Consider the following 20,575-nt stretch of genomic DNA (forward strand, 5'->3'; position numbering starts at 1 on the left):
ATTGCCGCATTTGGAGTGAAGAGCAACCAGAAGCCGTTCAAGAACTGCCCATGCATCCCGAAAAATGCACTGTTTGGTGTGGTTTGTACGCTGGTGGAATCATTGGACCGTATTTTTTCAAAGATGCTGTTGGACGCAACGTTACGGTGAATGGCGATCGCTATCGCTCGATGCTAACAAACTTTTTGTTGCCAAAAATGGAAGAACTGAACTTGGTTGACATGTGGTTTCAACAAGATGGCGCTACATGCCACACAGCTCGCGATTCTATGGCCATTTTGAGGGAAAACTTCGGAGAACAATTCATCTCAAGAAATGGACCGGTAAGTTGGCCACCTAGATCATGCGATTTGACGCCTTTAGACTATTTTTTGTGGGGCTACGTCAAGTCTAAAGTCTACAGAAATAAGCCAGCAACTATTCCAGCTTTGGAAGACAACATTTCCGAAGAAATTCGGGCTATTCCGGCCGAAATGCTCGAAAAAGTTGCCCAAAATTGGACTTTCCGAATGGACCACCTAAGACGCAGCCGCGGTCAACATTTAAATGAAATTATCTTCAAAAAGTAAATGTCATGGACCAATCTAACGTTTCAAATAAAGAACCGATGAGATTTTGCAAATTTTATGCGTTTTTTTTTTTTTTAAAGTTATCAAGCTCTTAACAAATCACCCTTTACTTAGGGTCTTAGAGCAATATTTCGATGTGTTACAAACGGAATGACAAAGTTAATATACCCCTATATCCTATGGTGGAGGGTATAAAAACGAGTCAAAATTAAAAAAAAAAAAAAAAAAAAAAACAAGTAAGGAAAGTCTAAAGTCGGGCGGGTCCGACTATATTATACCCTTCACCACTATGTAGACCAACATTGGTGTTACCATCTCAAGTACTTCAAATCTGCTGGGAGCTATATAAAGGTTTGCATTTCCAGATAAAATACTTATAAAATCTCTAGAAATAAAATTGAAATCGGCTAACGCCCTGGAATGAAACAATGTTAGTAAAAAATATGGGAAATATGAAGCGGGAAAAATTTTAATGCAATTGTACAAAAGAGCATTTATGATTTATCACGCGATACTTATGTATTCGAGATATAGGACATTTTGAGTAACATTTACAATTTTTTGCTACTCAGCAGTGACGTAAAATCGTTATATATTGGTTAGATCTTGCCAAGATATGTGGTCAAGTGTGGGTTGTGATATATTATTTGGTCAAGTCGGGCGACTTGTAGCCTTATTTAAAACTCAACCGTTCTGTGGAATGTCTGGCATTACAGTGTGTAGGATATGACAAAGATATGGGGAAATCATCACAGAATTTTGTGTAAAGTGTGGGAATTTGGCTTTATTTGTATAAACCGGAAGAACGAATATATGGAGGCTTTATCTAAAACTGAACCAAATTAGAACAAACTTGACACACTTAAATATCATATTAAATATATTCTCTGTGGAAACTATCCAGACAATTGGAGGAAAATCCCATTGAAAATGGGTCTAAAATATGAAAAAGTCTACCATATTTCCCCAACTCTGGTGTACGTATATATGGGAGCTATATATAATCTGAACCGATTTTGACAAAATTTGACATGCATAGTTAGAATAATAAATGTGCAATCTCTGCAAAATTTCATGTAAATGGGAGTATAAATTTGGCCCCGTGGTCATATGAGTGTAAATCGGGCGAAAGATATATATGTGAGCTATATCTAAATCTTAACCGATTTCAACCAAATTTAGCACACTTACCGATACTATTAAACGTACTCCTTGTGCAAAATTTGAAGCAAGTCAGGGAAAAACTCATGTTTTTGAGGCCATATAAGTCCAAATCGGACGAAAGATATATATGGGAGCTATATCTAAATCTGAACCGATTTTAACCAAATTTAGCACACTTACCGATACTATTAAACGTACTCCTTGTGTAAAACTTGAAGGAAGTCAGGCCAAACCTTTGGCTTTTGAGGCCATATAAGTCCAAATCGGACGAAAGATATATATGCGAGCTATATGTAAATCTGAACCGATTTTAACCAAATTTGACACACTCACCGATACTATTAAATTTGAAGCAAGTCAGGGCAAAACTCTGGCTTTTGAGGCCATATAATCCAAATCGGACGAAAGATATAAATGGGAGCTATATCTAAATCAGAATCGATTTTAACCAAATTTGGCGCACTTACCGATACTATTAAACGTACTCCTTGTGCAAAATTTTAAACAAGTCAGTTCAAAACTGTGGCTTTTGAGGCAATATAAGTCCAAATCGGACGAAAGATATATATGGGAGCTATATCTAAATCTGAACCGATTTTAACCAAATTTGGCGCACATAACTACACTATTAAACGTACCTCTCGTGCAAAATTTTAAGTAAATCACGTCAAAACTCTGGCTTTTGATGCCATATAAGTACAAATCGGGCGTAAGATATATATGAGAGCTATATCTAAATCTGAACCGATTTCAACCAAATTTGATACACTTACCCATACTATTAAACGTACTCCTTGTGCAAAATTTGAACCAAATCACGGCAAAACTTTGGCTTTTGAGGCCATATAAGTGCAAATCGGACGAAATATATATATGGGAGCTATATCTAAATCTGAACCGATTTCAATTGAATTTACCACAAATTGGTAGAATGTCAATTCTACTCTCTATGCAAAATTTCACGAAAATCGGTATCAAACTTTGGCCTCTGTGGTCATATGAGTCTTAATCGGACGAAAGATATATATGGGAGCTATATCTAAATCTGAACCGATTTGGCTGATATTTTGCAAATTTTTCGAGACTCATAAAATATTCGGATGTACTGAATTTGAAGAACATCGCCAATTATAACCAGATCGGGTATAAATATATATGGCAGCTATATCTAAATCTGAACCGATTTTTTCCAAAATCAATAGCGATTGTCTTTGTCCCAAAAAACGACCCTGTGCCAAATTTGAGGACGATCGGACTTAAACTGCGACCTGTACTTTGCGCACAAAAATACATGAACAGACAGACAGACGGACATCGCTAAATCGACTCAGAATTTAATTCTAAGACGATCGGTATACTAAACTATGGGTCTCAGACGTTTCCTTCTTGGCGTTACATACAAATGCACAAACTTATTATACCCTATACCACAGTAGTGGTGAAGGGTATAAAAAACAAGTAAGGAAAGTCTAAAGTCGGGCGGGGCCGACTATATTATACCCTGCACCACTGTGTAGATCTAAATTTTCGATACCATATCACATCCGTCAAATGTGTTGGGGGCTATATATAAAGGTTTGTCCCAAATACATACATTTAAATATCACTCGATCTAGACAGAATTTGATAGACTTCTACAAAATCTATAGACTCAAAATTTAAGTCGGCTAATGCACTAGGGTGGAACACAATGTTAGTAAAAAAACAAGTATATACGGCCGTAAGTTCGGCCAGGCCGAATCTTATGTACCCTCCACCATGGATTGCGTAGAAACTTCTACGAAAGACTGTCATCCACAAATTTCAACTCACATGGTTGTTAAATATCATATACTACCACCATGTACCAAATTTCAACCAGATGGATGAATTTTGCTTCTCCAAAAGGCACCGGAGGTCAAATCTGGGGATCGGTTTATATGGGAGCTATATATTATTATGGACTGAGAGAAACCGATTCCTGCATGGTTGTTGGATACCCTATACTAACATTACGTACAAAATTTCAACCGAATGGGAAGAATTTTGCTCTTCCAAGGTGCTCCGGAGGTCAAATCTGGTGATCGATATCGACCAATTTTTGCATGGGTGTTTGAGGCCATATACTAACATCACGTGCCAAATTTCAACTGAATCAGATGAATTTTGGTCTTCCAAGAGGCTCCGGAGGTCAAATCTGTTGATCGGTTTATATGGGGGCTATATATAATTATGGACCGATATGGACCAATTTTTGCATGGTTGTTAGAGACCGTATACTAACGCCATGTACCAAATTTCAACCGGATCGGATGAAAATTGTTGCTCTTAGAGGGTCTGCAAGCCAAATCGGGGGATCGGTTTATATGGGGGCTATATATAATTATGAACCGATATGGACCAATTTTTGCATGGTTATTAGAGACCATATACTAACACCATGTACCAAATTTCAGCCGGATCGGATGAATTTTGCTTCTCCAAAAGGCACCGGAGGTCAAATCTGGGGATCGGTTTATATGGGGGCTATATACAATTATGGACCGATATGGACCAATTTTTGCATGGTTGTTAGAGACCGTATACTAACGCCATGTACCAAATTTCAACCGGATCGGATGAAAATTGTTGCTCTTAGAGGGTCTGCAAGCCAAATCGGGGGATCGGTTTATATGGGGGCTATATATAATTATGAACCGATATGGACCAATTTTTGCATGGTTGTAAGAGACCATATACTAACACCATGTACCAAATTTCAGCCGGATCGGATGAAATTTGCTTCTCTTAGAGGCCTCGAAAGCCAAATTTGGGGGTCCGTTTATATGGGGGCTATACGTAAAAGTGGACCGATATGGCCCATTTGCAATACCATCCGACCTACATCAATAACAACTACTTGTGCCAAGTTTCAAGTCGATAGCTTGTTTCGTTCGGAAGTTAGCGTGATTTCAACAGACGGACGGACGGACGGACGGACATGCTCAGATCGACTCAGAATTTCACCACGACCCAGAATATATATACTTTATGGTGTCTTAGATCAATATTTCGATGTGTTACAAACGGAATGACAAAGTTAATATACCCCCCATCCTATGGTGGAGGGTATAACAAGTATATACAGCACTAAGTTCGGCCGGGCCGAATCTTAAATACCCACCACCATGAACCAAATATTTGGGTTTCCTTTGAAATTTCAGGAGGGCTTGAGGACTTGCCGAAGATAAATTTAAAGATTTCACATATGAGGACTATATCAGATTCTGGATTTAAAAGAACCATTTTTGTTTGAGTTTTAGAGGAATCATTAGCATCTCTTGTAAGTGTGCAAGAAAATTATAAAATAACGTCTTGATTACAAATCTTAAATCTGTAGAAGTAAAATCTGGAAATTTTACATTGAGTTTCAAGCAATTTTCATGATCAGTGCGCCTTCTACACCCTCAAGAAGTGAAGTCGGTCTATATGGAGGCATTACCAAATGGACCGATAAAAACTTAATCCGATACACGTTTTTGTGAGCCTAAAATACCAGAATATTTACAATTTCAGACAAATCAGATAAAAACTACGGTTTCTAGAAACCCAAGGGAGATCGTTCTTATGGGGGCTATACTAAAATATGGATCGATACTCACCTCTTTATGAACCGAAAATACATCTAGATTTCCAATTTTAGGCAAATAGGATAAAAACTTCGGATTCTAGAAGCCCAAGAAGTAAAATCGGAAAATCGGTCTATATGGGTGCTATACCAAAATATGGACCGATACTCACCATTTTCGGCACACCTCTTTATGGTCCTAAAATACCTCTCAGACAAATTGGTTTCTATAAGCCCAAGACCCCAAATCGGGAGGTCGTTTTATATGGGGACCATACCAAAACATGGACCGATACTCAAAATTTTTGGCACACGTATTTGTGGTCCTACAATACCTCTAGATTTCCAATTTCAGGTAAATTGAATAAAAACTGCGGTTTCTATAAGCCAAAGAAGTAAAATCGGGAGATCGGTCTCTATGGGGGCTATACCAAAATATGGACCGATACTCACAATTTTTGGCACACGTATTTGTGGTCCTACAATACCTCTAGATTTCCAATTTCAGGTAAATTGAATAAAAACTGCGGTTTCTATAAACCCAAGAAGTAAAATCGGGAGATCGGTCTATATGGGTGCTATACAAAAACATGGACCGATACTCACCATTTTAGCACAGCTCCTTATGGTCCTAAAATTCATCTAGATTTCAAATTTCAGGCAAATTGGATAAAAACTACGGTTTTTATAAGCCCAAGACCCCAACTCGGGAGGTAGGTTTATATGGGGACTATACCAAAACCAGGACCATCTTCGAACTTGACAAAAGCCGAGTTTGTGCAAAATTTCAGCACGATTGCTTCATTATTGAAGACTGTAGGTGATTACAACAGACAGACAGACGGACATGGTCATATAGTCTTAGAATTTCTCCCTGATCAAGAATATATATATATATATATATATACTTTATATAGTCGGAAATCGATATTTCAATGTGTTATAAACGAAATGACAAACTTATTATACCCCCGTCACCATTCTATGGTGGTGGGTATAAAAAATGAAAAGTTGATCAACTTTTCCCATAGCCATAGAAACACCAAATATTGAAATAAAATCGAGAGATTGGTCTATATGGGGGCTGTATCAAAACATGGACCGAGACTCACCACTTTTGGCACACCTTTTTATGGTCCTAAAATACCTCTTGATTTTCAATTTGAGGCAAATTGAATAAAAACTACGGTTTCTATAAGCCCAAGAAGTGTAATCGGAAGATCGGTCTATATGGGTGCCATACCAAAACATGGACCGATACTCACCATTTTTGGCATACCTCTTTATGGTCCTATAATACCTCTAGATTTCAAATTTCAGGCAAATTGGGTAAAAACTACGGATTCTAGAAGCCCAAGAAATAAAATCGGGATTTCGGTCTATATGGGGGATATACCAAAACATGGACCGATACACACTATTTTTGGCACAGCTCTTTATGGTCCTAAAGTAACTCTAGATTTCAAATTTTAGGCAAATTGGATAAAAACTACGGATTCTAGAAGCCCAAGAAATAAAATCGGGAGATCGGTTTATATGGGGGCTATCCCAAAACACCGATACTCAACATTTTTGGCACACCTCTTTATGGTCCTAAAATTCCTCTAGATTTAAAATTTCAGGCAAATTGGATAAAAACTACGGTTTTTATAAGCCCAAGACCTCAAATCGGGTGGTCGGTTTATATGGGGACTATATCAAAACCTGGACCGATATAGCCCATCTTCGAACTTAACCTGCCTGCAGACAAAAGACGAGTTTGTTCAAAATTTAAGGCTGTAGCGTGATTACAGCAGACAGACAGACGGACATCGTTATATCGTCTTAGAATTTCTCCCTGTTCAAGAATAACATATATGTACTTTATTAGTCGGAAATCGATATTTCGATGTATTACAAACGGAATGACAAACGTATTATACCCTCGTCACCATTCTATGGTGGTGGGTATAAAAATGGACTAAAAGTAAGGAAAAAATCATTAGCGCCAAATCATGACTATTCTTTCTTACATTTTTTTTGGGAATCGAACGAAAATTTTCTTCTGCTTTAGTTAATATTGGACATGTGTGTACGTTTCCTTTAATTATATATAATTTTTAGTTTAATGATATTTTTCCTTAATATTTTGTAAATTGCGTATCCTAAAGTTTGCGCGATTCAAGCCCATTTGGGCCCATTTGTAGAAAAATTTGCAAGTTTTAAGTTATTCTGAACTATTTAGTGGAAAATAGGAATTTAGTAAATATGGGTTTATACTTCATTGGAATATAGTTTTTCCCCTTTTTAAGTTTTTGTGTTTATGATGTTGAGTTTTTTAAGTTGATGTTAATCTCTACGCATTTTTTTGAGTGTAGTTATATATGGGAACAGTACCTATAGCATTTTCACATCAATTGAAACCTTTTTCAAATGGAATGAATCCCTTTTCAAAAACAAATGAAAACTTTTTCAAATCAAATTAAACCATTTTCAAATCCAGTAAAACATTTTCAATCCAAATGAAACCTTTTACAAATTACGAACCATCAATGATCTAAAATTTAAAGAAATGAATAGACGTCTCAAGTCCAAATTGACTGATTTGTACGGTAATCATAGACCAAGGAAGGTATAGACAACGAAAGTTAATTCACAGCGCTGTAGTTTGTCTGCACACCGTAGATGGCTCTTTTTCGTCTGCAATTGAGTGATTTTTTAATTTGGCTTTAATTTGTTTTCATTCCTTTGTTCTTTTGATGAAACACCAAATATTGAAAAAGCTTATAAAATTCTATACATCCAAACTTTTTTTGTAATGCAAATTGACTGATTTGTACGGTAATTCTCGTTTTCCAAAAATAAATTGAGTCACTTGACTGCGCAATTGAGTGGAGTGACTGCGCACTGCAAATAAACAAAACCATGGTGAATTATCAAGGTATGTCTCTATATTTTCTTGGTCTATGCGGTAATCATAGACCAAGGAAGGTATAGACAACGAAAGTGAATTCACAGCGCTTTAGTTTGTCGACACACCGTAGATGGCTCTTTTTCGTCTGCAATTGAGTGATTTTTAAATTTGGCTTTAATTTGTTTTCTTTCGTTTGTTCTTTTGATGAAACACCAAATATTGGAAAAACATGTAAAACTCTATACATCCACATCTTTTTTGTAATGCAAATTGACTGATTTGTACGGTAATTCCCGTTTTCCAAAAAGAAATTGAGTCACTTGACTGCGCAATTGAGTGGAATGACTGCGCACTGCAAATAAACAACACCATGGTGAATTATCAAGGTATGTATCTATCATAGACCAAGAAAATATAGAGACATACCTTGATAATTCACCATGGTTTTGTTTATTTGCAGTGCGCAGTCATTCCACTCAATTGCGCAGTTAAGTGACTCAATTTCTTTTTGGAAAACGAGAATAACCGTATAAATTAGTCAATTTGCATTACAAAAAGTGTGGATGCATAGTATTTTATAAACTTTCACAATATTTGGTGTTTCAACGAGAGAATAAAGGAAAGAAAACTAATTAAAGCCAAATTAAAAAAATCACTCAATTGCAGACGAAACAGTGCCATCTACGGTGTGCAGACAAACTACAGCGCTGTGAATTCACTTGAGATGTCTATACCTTCCTTGGTCTATGCATCTATTTTAATTGGTCTATGCGGTAATCATAGACCAAGGAAGGTATAGACAACGAAAGTGAATTCACAGCGCTTTAGTTTGTCTGCACACCGTAGATGGCTCTTTTTCGTCTGCAATTGAGTGATTTTTAAATTTGGCTTTAATTTGTCTTCTTTCGTTTGTTCTTTTGATGAAACACCAAATATTGGAGAAACATGTAAAATTCTATACATCCACACCTTTTTTGTAATGCAAATTGACTGATTCGTACGGTAATTCTCGTCTTCCAAATAGAAATTACGTCATTTGACTGCGCAATTGAGTGGAATGACTGCGCACTTCGAATAAACAAAACCATGGAGATTTATCAAGGTATGTCTCTATTTTAATTGGTCTATGCGGTAATTCTTGTTTTCCAAAAAGAAATTGAGTCACTTGACTGCGCACTGCAAATAAACAAAATCATTGTGAATTGATATGAGACGTCTATACATTTCCTTCGTCTATGGTCTGCACACCGTAGATGGCACTTTTTCGTTTGCAAATGAGCGATTTTTTTAAATTTGTCTTCAATTTGCTTTTTTTTTCTTTGTTCTTTTGACAAAAAAAAACCATATATTGCGGCTCTTTTCTTTTAGCACTGGATGCAACATTTGTATGGGCTATCCAGAACATCTCATCAGTGCAAGTCGTGCCGATGTTGCCAGATTGTATTTTGATGAAGTGTCGCGTCTTCGATTCACAATAGCAATTTATTGTGACTAATTTATCGAAAAAGGCCGGTATTCACCTCTAGCGAACAATTTCATTCCCATAAGAAATGCATTGCTATTTATGCTAACGAAATTTTCGGTAGCGTTAAATTTCGTAAGCTGGTACGCACCTCTAATGAAAATAACAGGGTTGTCAAATGCATATTTTGGCAGCAAACATTTAATTTATTACAATCATTGTGTGCGTAAAAGTTTTAAAGGGTCTGTAAATAATAAACAATTTATTTGAGGAATATTTGGAACATATATTAGAAATTTTTAAAAGCGATTTGCCGGTTAAAAATTTGCGTACACAGCCCTGTTTTTCTGTTGTAGACTTAAATAAATTTTTGCTACCGAAAATTTCGCTAGAGGTGCATACCGGCCTAAAGCAAGAAATTAAAAAGTGGCACAGTGTTATAAATAATCGCAGCAATAGATATTTATTATTAATTGGAGCATTTCATACATTAACAAGTATATACGGCCGTAAGTTATAATTATGGACCGATATGGACCAATTTTTGCATGGTTGTTAGAGACCATATACTAACACCATGTACCAAATTTCAGCCGGATCGGATGAAATTTGCTTCTCTTAGAGGCTCCCCAAGCCAAATCGGGGGATCGGTTTATATGGGGGCTATATATAATTATGGACGGATGTGAACCTATTTTTGCATGGTTGTTAGAGACCCTATACCAACACCATGTACTAAATTTCAGCCGGATCGGATGAAATTTGCTTCTCTTAGAGGCTCCGCAAGCCAAATCGGGTGATCGGTTTATATGGGGGCTATATATAATTATAGACCGATATGGACCAATTTTTGCATGGTTGTTAGAGACCCTATACTAACACCATGTACCAAATTTCAGCCGGATCGGATGAAATTTGCTTCTCTTAGAGGCTCCGCAAGCCAAATCGGGGGATCGGTTTATATGGGGGCTATATATAATTATGGACCGATATGGACCAATTTTTGCATGGTTGTTAGAGACCATATACTAACTTCATGTACCAAATTTCAGCCGGATCGGATGAAATTTGCTTCTCTTAGAGGCCTCGCAAGCCAAATGTGGGGGTCCATTTATATGGGAGCTATACGTAAATGTGGACCGATATGGCCCATTTGCAATACCATCCGACCTACATCAATAACAACTACTTCTGCCAAGTTTCAAGTCGATAGCTTGTTTCGTTCGGAAGTTAGCGTGATTTCAACAGACGGACGGACGGACGGACATGCTCAGATCGACTCAGAATTTCACCACGACCCAGAATATATATAATTTATGGGGTCTTAGAGCAATATTTCGATGTGTTACAAACGGAATGACAAAGTTAATATACCCCCCACCCTATGGTGGAGGGTATAAAAATGCAAGATTTCATTTCTTTTCTGTGATTGTTTTTAAACAGCAGATGATAGTGTTGCATATTTTTGGAGATGTCCTGGATAAACGAGTACTCTGTTTTCTTTTAGTCCTTCGTGGCTTAGGGTATCTAGTGCTAAAAGAAAACAACCCTATTATAAAAGCAAATTGACTGATTTGTACGGTAATTCTCGTTTTCGAAAAAGAAATTGAGTCACTTGACTGCTCAATTGAGTGCGATGACTGCGCACTGCTAATAAACAACATCATTGTGAATTGACATGAGACGTCCATACATTTCTTGGTCTTTGACTGGAATAAATATTTGGGGCCTTAGAAAGAGATACGCTTAGGGTAGGTAAAACATAATATGTTTGCTCAGTATAAATAATTTTTTGTTTGAACAAATTGTTAAAATATATATGCTTGAAGCAGAATATGTGGTTTTTTGAGGGTGTATGTAATTAAAAAATAATAACCACTTATTAATTAGCATCGATTGACATTACATTTACATACTTACAAGCGCAATTACTTAATCATGCGATAATTTATTCCATTTTATTAAGTCTTTATCGGTCAACTACATTACATTTTGTGAATAAACATCACATTCCCGAGAATTATTTATTATTATATTTACGTTAGTCATTATAAATCACCGCAAGGTAATGTAATGTATTATGACTTCAATACTATTGGTAATGCGAATTGTAATGAGATGTTGTTACCTAGGTTTTGCTGGGAAATTTTACTAAATTTGCACACTACCAATTCTAATCCTTGTGAAAAATCTGAAGCAAATCATATTAGGGTCATATAGGAGCATATCGGGCGAAATTTAGGTATGGGTTCTATATCTAAATCTGAGCCGATTTGTTCCAAAATCAATAGACCTAGACTTTTATTACTAACATATGTTCACAGACGTATGGACAAACGATGTTCTGCATGTTTCAAACATATGCACTAACTGACAATAGCCATGGTCCAGACCGTGCAAGTGCAAGGTATAAATATTCATTATTATATAGCAAATTAACAAAGACGATTTGACCAACATGCGAAGAAAGTTTTTTTTTTCAATATTTAAATCTACATTTGAATTATTTAAATCAAAGGTCAATATCAAGAAATTTGACAATGCAAATACACGCAGAGAAGAAACATGATTGCCACAATCATATTCGAAGAGCAAAATAATATGATAGCAGCTATTTTTGCGGCGACCATGTAACATTTTAACCTGCAACCATGTTGGCTCAGTGAACATGGTTCTAAGAAAAATACAATTGTCCTCATCTAAAATGTTATTATATTGATAAAAAGAATTTTGTTTCCATTAAAAGACAATGGCCACGATCTAAAATGTTATGTTATTCGTCAAAAATGTTTTTCTTCTAGTTAAAAGAACATGGTCACAACCTAAAATGTTTTGATTTTTATGAAAAAACTTTTTTCGTCGTCGAAAAAAGGACGCCACTTGAGAAAAGAAAACACAAAATCAATTTTATTTATTTGTTTTTATTTATTTATAAACTAATTGATTGTTTATTTGTATTAATAATGTTGTGCAAGCAAACTTCACATATTTTTACACACTCTAGTTTGGTTCAATTTCAACAATAAGAAATCATTCCATATTTACTTCGTGCCCATCAAATGTACAAACACAGACATCATATAACTGCAAATAAAAATAAATTATACCATATGTCAAAATGCAGAACAAAAACCAGGTACATTTGTTTCAATTACACTTTCCTTTTTTGTATTCACATAAAACCACGTGCCATTTCTGAATAAATAAATTAACACAAAACACAATAATTCCGTATTCTCCGTCCATTCCAAGAAACAATCAACACACGACTGACGCGCAAAATGAAGATCGTGTGTACCTGCTCAATGTTTTTATAAAATTCTTGTCGCTGCAAAAAAATTAAATGGTCACGAAAACAATGTACATGGTCTTTATGGCCATGTAATGGCTGTATACATGTCTATACGTAAACTATAAAAATACTTTTTTCTCTGCAAAAAAGTAAAAAAATTGAATGGTCAGGTACATGATTTTCCTGACCATATAATGGTCTCAAATTCTATCATTTAAATAATAGAACATGTTTGCGGCATTTGAGAACCATTTAAATGCTTATTGCCAACATATATTTTTCTCCGCTCGAAAATTATTTTTACAAAGACAAAATACATGGTTTTCGCGACAATTAAATACTCTAAATAAGCATTAAATGGATGCGGCAACCATGCCCAAACATGTTTTTTCTGTGCGTGTACTTGTTCACACCAATAAATCTGATCACATATTATATTCACATGTAGGTTTTGCCCCTTGTGAAGTCAACAAAATTTCAAACTTTTAATAAAACAAAAAAAAAACTGTAACCAAAGTCATATACAAATAAACTTTCCATTAAAAAATCTTAAGCTTTTGAGATTCTCTAGCTTTGCTAATGATGGAGATGATGCTGCAGATCGGTCCATTCATTCTCAAAAACTCTACACAGTTACTTAAAACTGTTATACGTTGAGACAAAAAAGCAAAAACAACAACAACAAACAAAACTATTGAGTAAAGCTCAAGAGGGACTTTGATTTCTCTCTGATCAGAAATCAGAAATTGTGAGTGAGGGAATGTTTAGCTTTATGAGAAATTTTATAAGAAATCAACATGCGAAGCATTTGGTGGCTAGCTCATCGTTAAAAAATCTTTCAACTATCAACAGAATCTCATTTTGTCTCTCATACAAACTCAAGCCTTGGAACAGTAATCGCCTACATACACACACTTACTTGTCTTTTACCACCAGCACTCTTCAGCGAATGTAATTTTTTCTCACTCAGAATATTGAAAACTTGGCTCAAATCAAACTGAGTCTGTATGGGCCCATATAAAAGTAAAGCAACAAAGCGAAATGAAACGTATTACAGTGATTTAGATGTGAACGGAAACGTTGTGTTTTATCTGTCTGTGGAACTAACTCTGACTCTGAGATTTTGAAATAATTTAGTATATTTTTTCTGGAAATTTTCTTAAAAAAAAATTAGGCTTGTAAAGCATTGATTAGAGCCCAAAAAAAAAAATAAAAAATAGAAAACCAAAAATTTAATAATTGAAAATTTTTTATTTACCAAAAAAAAAAGTATTGCAAAAGCGAAAAGTTTAAAAGTTATTCCGAACAAAACTGAAAAAGCTGAAAACAATCTTCAAAGTTACACTTAATCATTTGCCCAAAGGATTATATTTCCATGCAAAATCAAGAAAAGTGTTGAAATTTGAATTGAAAAAATCATTAAAAAAAACTACAATATTAAAAATAGTGAAAAACTGAAAAATCCCAAGACAAGTGCTAATTTTAAGAAATTGTTTTGAAATTACAAATAAATATATATACATACAAAATAATTTCAAGATTCCCATTCATTAACACAAGCTCACATTACGAAACAAGGAGAGGAGGCCAAAAAACTTGCGTGTTGTTTAATTTTGTTGTTTGTTTTTGTCAATTTTAACTTTAAAAAAATGGTAAGTGGCATATTATTTAATTACAAATAGAATGCAAAAGTGTGTTATAAACAATTTAGTAGTTAAAAAAAATATATTATGAAACAAATGAGATGATAAAAATATTTATTCGTTTTTTATTTTTGTTAAAACGAGTTTTATATGCCAACAAATAATGCAAGTCACTGTACAAAAACAAAACTGAGAAAAAATTGGCATATATTTAAGGAATATATTTGACATTGACACCAAATTATGATTGACTTAAATTCAAGACTTTGTGATTTTAAAGTATTTATTGCATGGCATTTTATTACCTTGATTTCTTTAATGAATATACACTGCAAGAAGAGTTTTCTGACGAACGAAATTTCAGACAACCAAGGTTTCTTTTGACGCCAAAAAAATTTTCTTTAAAAGCAAATAAAATATTTTAGAGAAAGTCGTTGAAACATTTATCATAAATTCGGGTTTAACTGCTCTAAGAGAAAAAAAAATATTATAATGGGCAATTTCGCTAATGCACTAGGGTGGAACACAATGTTAGTAAAATAATATGGGAAAATATTTAAATCTGAAGCAATTTTAAGGAAACTTCGCAAAAGTTTATTTATGATTTATCGCTCGATATATATGTATTAGAAGCTTAGGAAAATTAGTGTCAGTTTTACAACTTTTCAACTAAGCAGTGGCGATTTTACAAGAAAAATTTTGGTATTTTGACCATTTTTGTCGAAATCAGAAAAACATATATATGGGAACTATATCTACATCTCAACCGATTTCAACCAAATTTGGCACGCATATGCTAATTCTACTCCCTGTGAAAAATTTCAACCAAAATGGGCCAAAACTCTGGCTATTAGAACCGAAAGATATATATGGGAGCTATATCTAAATCTGAACCGATTTCAATCAAATTTTGCACACTTAACTGCATTACTAATTGTACTCCTAGTGCACAGTTTCAAACAAATTGGGCCAAAAATCAGACTTCTGGGGCCATATAAGTCCATATCGGGCGAAAGATATATATGGGAGCCGAACCGATTTCAATCAAATTTTGTACACTTGACTATACGACTAAGTGTTAGTTTTGTACAAAATTTCAAGCAAATCAGTATAAAAGTCTGGCTGCTGGATCCATATTAGTGCATATCGGGCGAAAGATATATATGGGAGCTATATCGAAATCTGAACCGCTTTCTTCCAAAATCAATAGGGTTCTATTCTGACCCAAATTAGGAACATGTGCCAAATTTGAAAGCGATTGGACTTAAATTGCGACCTAGACTTTGATCACAAAAATGTGTTCACAGACAGACGGACATGGTTATATCGACTCAGGGACCCACCCTGAGCATTATTGCCAAAAACACCACGTGTCTATCTCGTCTCCTTCTGGGTGTTACAAACATATGCATTAACTTATAATACCCTCTTCCACAGTGTGGCGCATCGTATAAAAAAAACAAATTAACGAAATGAAAGTTTATAATCTTCGTTTTAAAAATTTCCTTCTTAAAATTTAGGCCACGAATCTTTGAAAATCGCTTTCCCCTGTCAAAGTCACATGTCTGTGAAGTAAGGAAAATTTTCCTTAAAGTAAAAAAAGCATTTTTTAAAAATATACTCTTTAAATTATTTGGGATATTAAATGTTTGGATTAGAGGAGAAGAGGAGGAGGATTTTGCATGTTTTTTTTTTTAATCAAGAAAAAATTTTTGGATGTTTAATCTTAAATTTATTTGTACTTGAATAAGAAACTGAAAATTTGATAGATCAGGTCTGTACCCTAATTTTAATTTTATAGAGCCTAGATTTTAAGACAGCTAAGTCCCCAAGTCGGAATCAATACCAAAATCCAATTGAAATTTCATAAATTATTATTATTAATAAGATTAAACTTAAAATAAAATTTTAATCTAGGAAATGTGTTTCCCTATTAAAGACTTGTTAGGAAAAAAATGATTCCTTTGTGATTTCTTTAAAATAAAAATAAAAATAAAAATAAATAATTTTTTACATATATATATATATATATATATATATATATATATATATATATATATATATATATATATATATATATATATATATATATATATATATATATATATATATATATATATATATATATATATATATATATATATATATATATATATATATATATATATATATATATATATATGATATATATATATATATATATGATATATGAAAATATTTGAATTTATTATTATTTTTTATTTAAAAAATAATTAAATCTGATCACCCTTAAAAATAAATACTTATATATTTTTTATTTTGTTTTATCTTTATTGGAAAGATGTTACACACAAAAATGGTTGACACTGTATATTTTGATTTTCATGTGATTCAAGGTAGCGTCAGCTTTTAAAAATAAATGGTAGTCTCTTAGTAAACCTAAGATTAAGTAGTAAATACGGCCGAAACTTTGGCCCTCCACCATGGATTGCGTACTAAGTTCTACTAAACATTCATTCACGAGGTTCCTGGGGTCAAATCTGGGGATAGGTTAATGTGGGGACTATATATAATTGTGAACCAATATGATCAATTTTTGCATGGTTATTACAAGGCATAACTAAAATCACGTACCAAATTTCAACCGGATCGGATGAAAATTACACCTCCAAGAGTTTCAAGAAGTTAAATCTGGGGATCGATTTATATGGGGGCTATAAATATTTATGAACCTATATTGATAAATTTTTACATGGGTGTTGAACGGACGGACACCACTAGATCGAATCAGAATTTCACCACAACCATGAATATGCACAGAAAAAATAGTTTTTGTCTTCAATTACGAAATTCATTGATCCAAGTAAATTCTGATTGAAATTTCAATTTTCAATTAAAAATTTAATTGGTGCTATTAATTTTTGTGATTGATTTTTGTTTCAATTAAAAAACAAAAATTTCGGCCAATTACATTTTCAATTGAAAACTTTTTAGAATTCAATTAAAATTTTAATTGGAAAAATTTTGGTCAGATTTGTTTGTGTGTATATACCTTATCTAGTCTGAGACCAATATTTAGATGTATTACAAACGGGATGACAAAGTTGGTATCTCCCCTCAGGGTACAAGAAGGATTATTTCCCTATTTGTTCCAATTTGTTACGGGTGAAACGAAATTGTTTTTAATGTAAAAACAAGCACAAATGATTTATATAAAAATTATTTAAATTAACCGATATATAAAATTAAAAATCCATAATCAGATTGTGATTTATTTTGAAGACCTTGCATCCTTCAACAGTTTCAAAAATAGTTTAAGATACATTTTGAACATTGAAACTATGGGATTTATCCATTAACATTTTGCATCAACTGACCACAGCTGATTGCTGTAACCCTACCACCATTTTAAAGTTAATGTTAACCCCTTCTCTGCCATAAACTCTTAAGTGACACTATAACAATCGTCAACTGTGATGGCAAATGTACCAAAAGTATTTTGCCATCAATATTGAACATCACTAAGAAAAACGAAAATAGCTGTAGTAGATTTTGTAACGATATAGTCATTCTTAGTGACATTTTGTAAATATATTTATAATTAATAAATTGAAAAGATCTAAAAGTAATATTTTTATGAAATCATGGAATTTTCGTTAGGAAATATAGCAATGCATTGCTTATGGGTAGCGGAGATTTCGTTAGAGGTGTATACTGGCCTTTAACTTAAACAAAATGATAGTTGTCGAACTGACACTACCTTTCTATTACGGTGTGAAGGACCTAACTGACATAATATTTCATATATTTTAATCTAATTAATTGATAGGTAGTGATAATACAAAATTATTTTTTATATCTTTTACAATAAAACGATATTAAATTAACGGCCATTTTCATGTAGATTCGTTAGGCTTTAACTGCCAGTTAACAGAAATTAAATTGCAAATATCTTCTCTCCGGTTAACTTTAACTCAACTATTTTCGTCAGTTAAGTTCCTAACTGCCCTTTGGAATATAAAGGCAAGATGACAGCTTCGTCTATAATACAGTTTAAAAGTTGGTTAGTTAACGGAACACTAACGGAGCTTTATGAAAATGGGGGTAAGTTAGGTTATATATTTACAATGCAAATGTTAAATGCATTTTTCTAGATTCTTTAGGTGTATTAATTTTTTAATTTTAAAATAAATATATATATAAATATATAAAATAATAATTTTTGTTATTTATTACTGTAGATATTTTTGTTTAATGGTTTGTTTAAGATATTTGTCAATTTTATTTTTTTTTATTTTTATTATAAAAAAATAGGTTAATTTACATTGTTAATTTTTCGGGTTTAACATTGACTTCATTACATAATCCACACATTTTATAATATACTATGTTAATTCATATCGATTTGGGGTCAATAATAAAATGAATCATAAAGAAATGCTAGGGACCTGTATGCAACTCTAGATGAAAAAAAATATCGGTCACATATTCATAAATTATTTCTTAACATAGATAAAACATTCCGTGTGAACGCTCTTTTAAGTTCGGTATGCATTGTTAGCGAAAATTTGCAAAACAGTTTTACCATATGTTTTCTATTGGGAAAATATGTAAACAATCAATAACATTGGATTCAGGAATTTTCACATTTGCTAGGCTTTTTTTATGCAAAAAAGAGGTTAGAGAAAATTGATAAAGATAAAACAAGATAAAATATTATTTTTTTTTACATTTTATAGACATTTTTTTTATCGATATGTAACTTAACTAATTTAACTAGAACTGTATATAAGCTTTAGATATGTAAATATTTATTTTGTCATTTGCGTAATTCATTTCACTTAAAATTTACCAAGATTATCTCTATTTAAAATTAAAAGCTTATCTAAAAGTAAATCTCCATATAATTGTCCGTAGTATCGTATCGGTTATTTACGCGCTACAATGAATGGGTGTGAACATTAGTGATTAGCACTATTAAGAAAGTATGTTCGAATGTTTTTTTTTTTTTTTTTTTTTTTTTTTGAAGCTGTTTTGGGGTTTTTGCTATTTGTGTTTTGATCTTCATTTTTAGCATTCTCATTATTTTCTGCATTCTCAACAAAAATTCATATTAAAACCATAGTTTCGTCTGTATGTCTACAATTGTCCACCTTGAATTGTTTGTTTGATAATGAACGTAGATTGTTGGTTATCTGGTGAAATACTTTTATTTATCTGGCAAGTCGTGAGTAAATTTTGTAAGAATGGTAAGTTTTTGGTTCTGTTTGTTTGTAGATATGTTTTTTTTTTTTGCAACCAAGAGTTTGTAACGTCAATGGTATTCTTATGATCTTGAAAACTTTGGATTACAACCGTGACATTACGTTTGAAAAAGAATAACTATTCATAAGATTGCGTCAAATGAGCAGTAAAGAGAGGAAGTACGTGTCAACATTTTATTCAAAACTTCTTATCAATGGTGACTTTATGTAGCATTCATCACCTAATTTAGTCTTCGCATTTTCGTAGAATTTCAGTTAATTACGTATTTGTAAAATTTGTAAATACTTCCTATCCATTTTATCTGTGCGTTTTGACAATTTTCGAATTCTATTTTACTTTCGAAGAATGTTTTATTTTTATTTGTTTATTTAGGTCTATGGAAATACAATATTCCTTACAGACTACTTAAAACTAAAAATATATTAAATATAGAATATTATCATTTTTTTAGTAAAGTTATCAAATATATCAATATCTTCGGTTTCCATTTAATGATACCCTTCACCACTACTGTGGTACAGGGTATAGTAAGTTTGTGCATTTGTATGTAACGCCAAGAAATAATTGTCATAGACCAATCTGATAGTATACCGATCGGCTTACAATTAAATTATGAGTCGATTTAGCGATGTCCGTCTGTCTGTCTGTCCGTCCGTCTGTCTGTATATGTAATTTTGTGCACAAAGTACAGGTCGCAGTTTAAGTCCGATCGTCCTCAAATT

General features: G+C 33.2%; 1 protein-coding gene across 1 annotated transcript in view; it reads left to right on the plus strand.

Moving 5' to 3' along the window:
• Positions 1 to 14,019: 14,019 nt before the first annotated feature.
• Positions 14,020 to 20,575, plus strand: part of Elovl7 (ELOVL fatty acid elongase 7) — a 115,669-nt gene continuing 109,113 nt past the window's right edge. Inside the window, exon 1 of the mRNA XM_075292538.1 lies at positions 14,020 to 14,618. Coding sequence (XP_075148653.1) covers positions 14,616 to 14,618 — 3 coding nt within the window. The 5' untranslated portion in view covers positions 14,020 to 14,615. The remainder of the gene's footprint in view (positions 14,619 to 20,575) is intronic.

The sequence above is a fragment of the Haematobia irritans genome, chromosome 1 (genome assembly GCF_050003625.1).
Source record: "Haematobia irritans isolate KBUSLIRL chromosome 1, ASM5000362v1, whole genome shotgun sequence".
NCBI lineage: Eukaryota > Metazoa > Arthropoda > Insecta > Diptera > Muscidae > Haematobia > Haematobia irritans.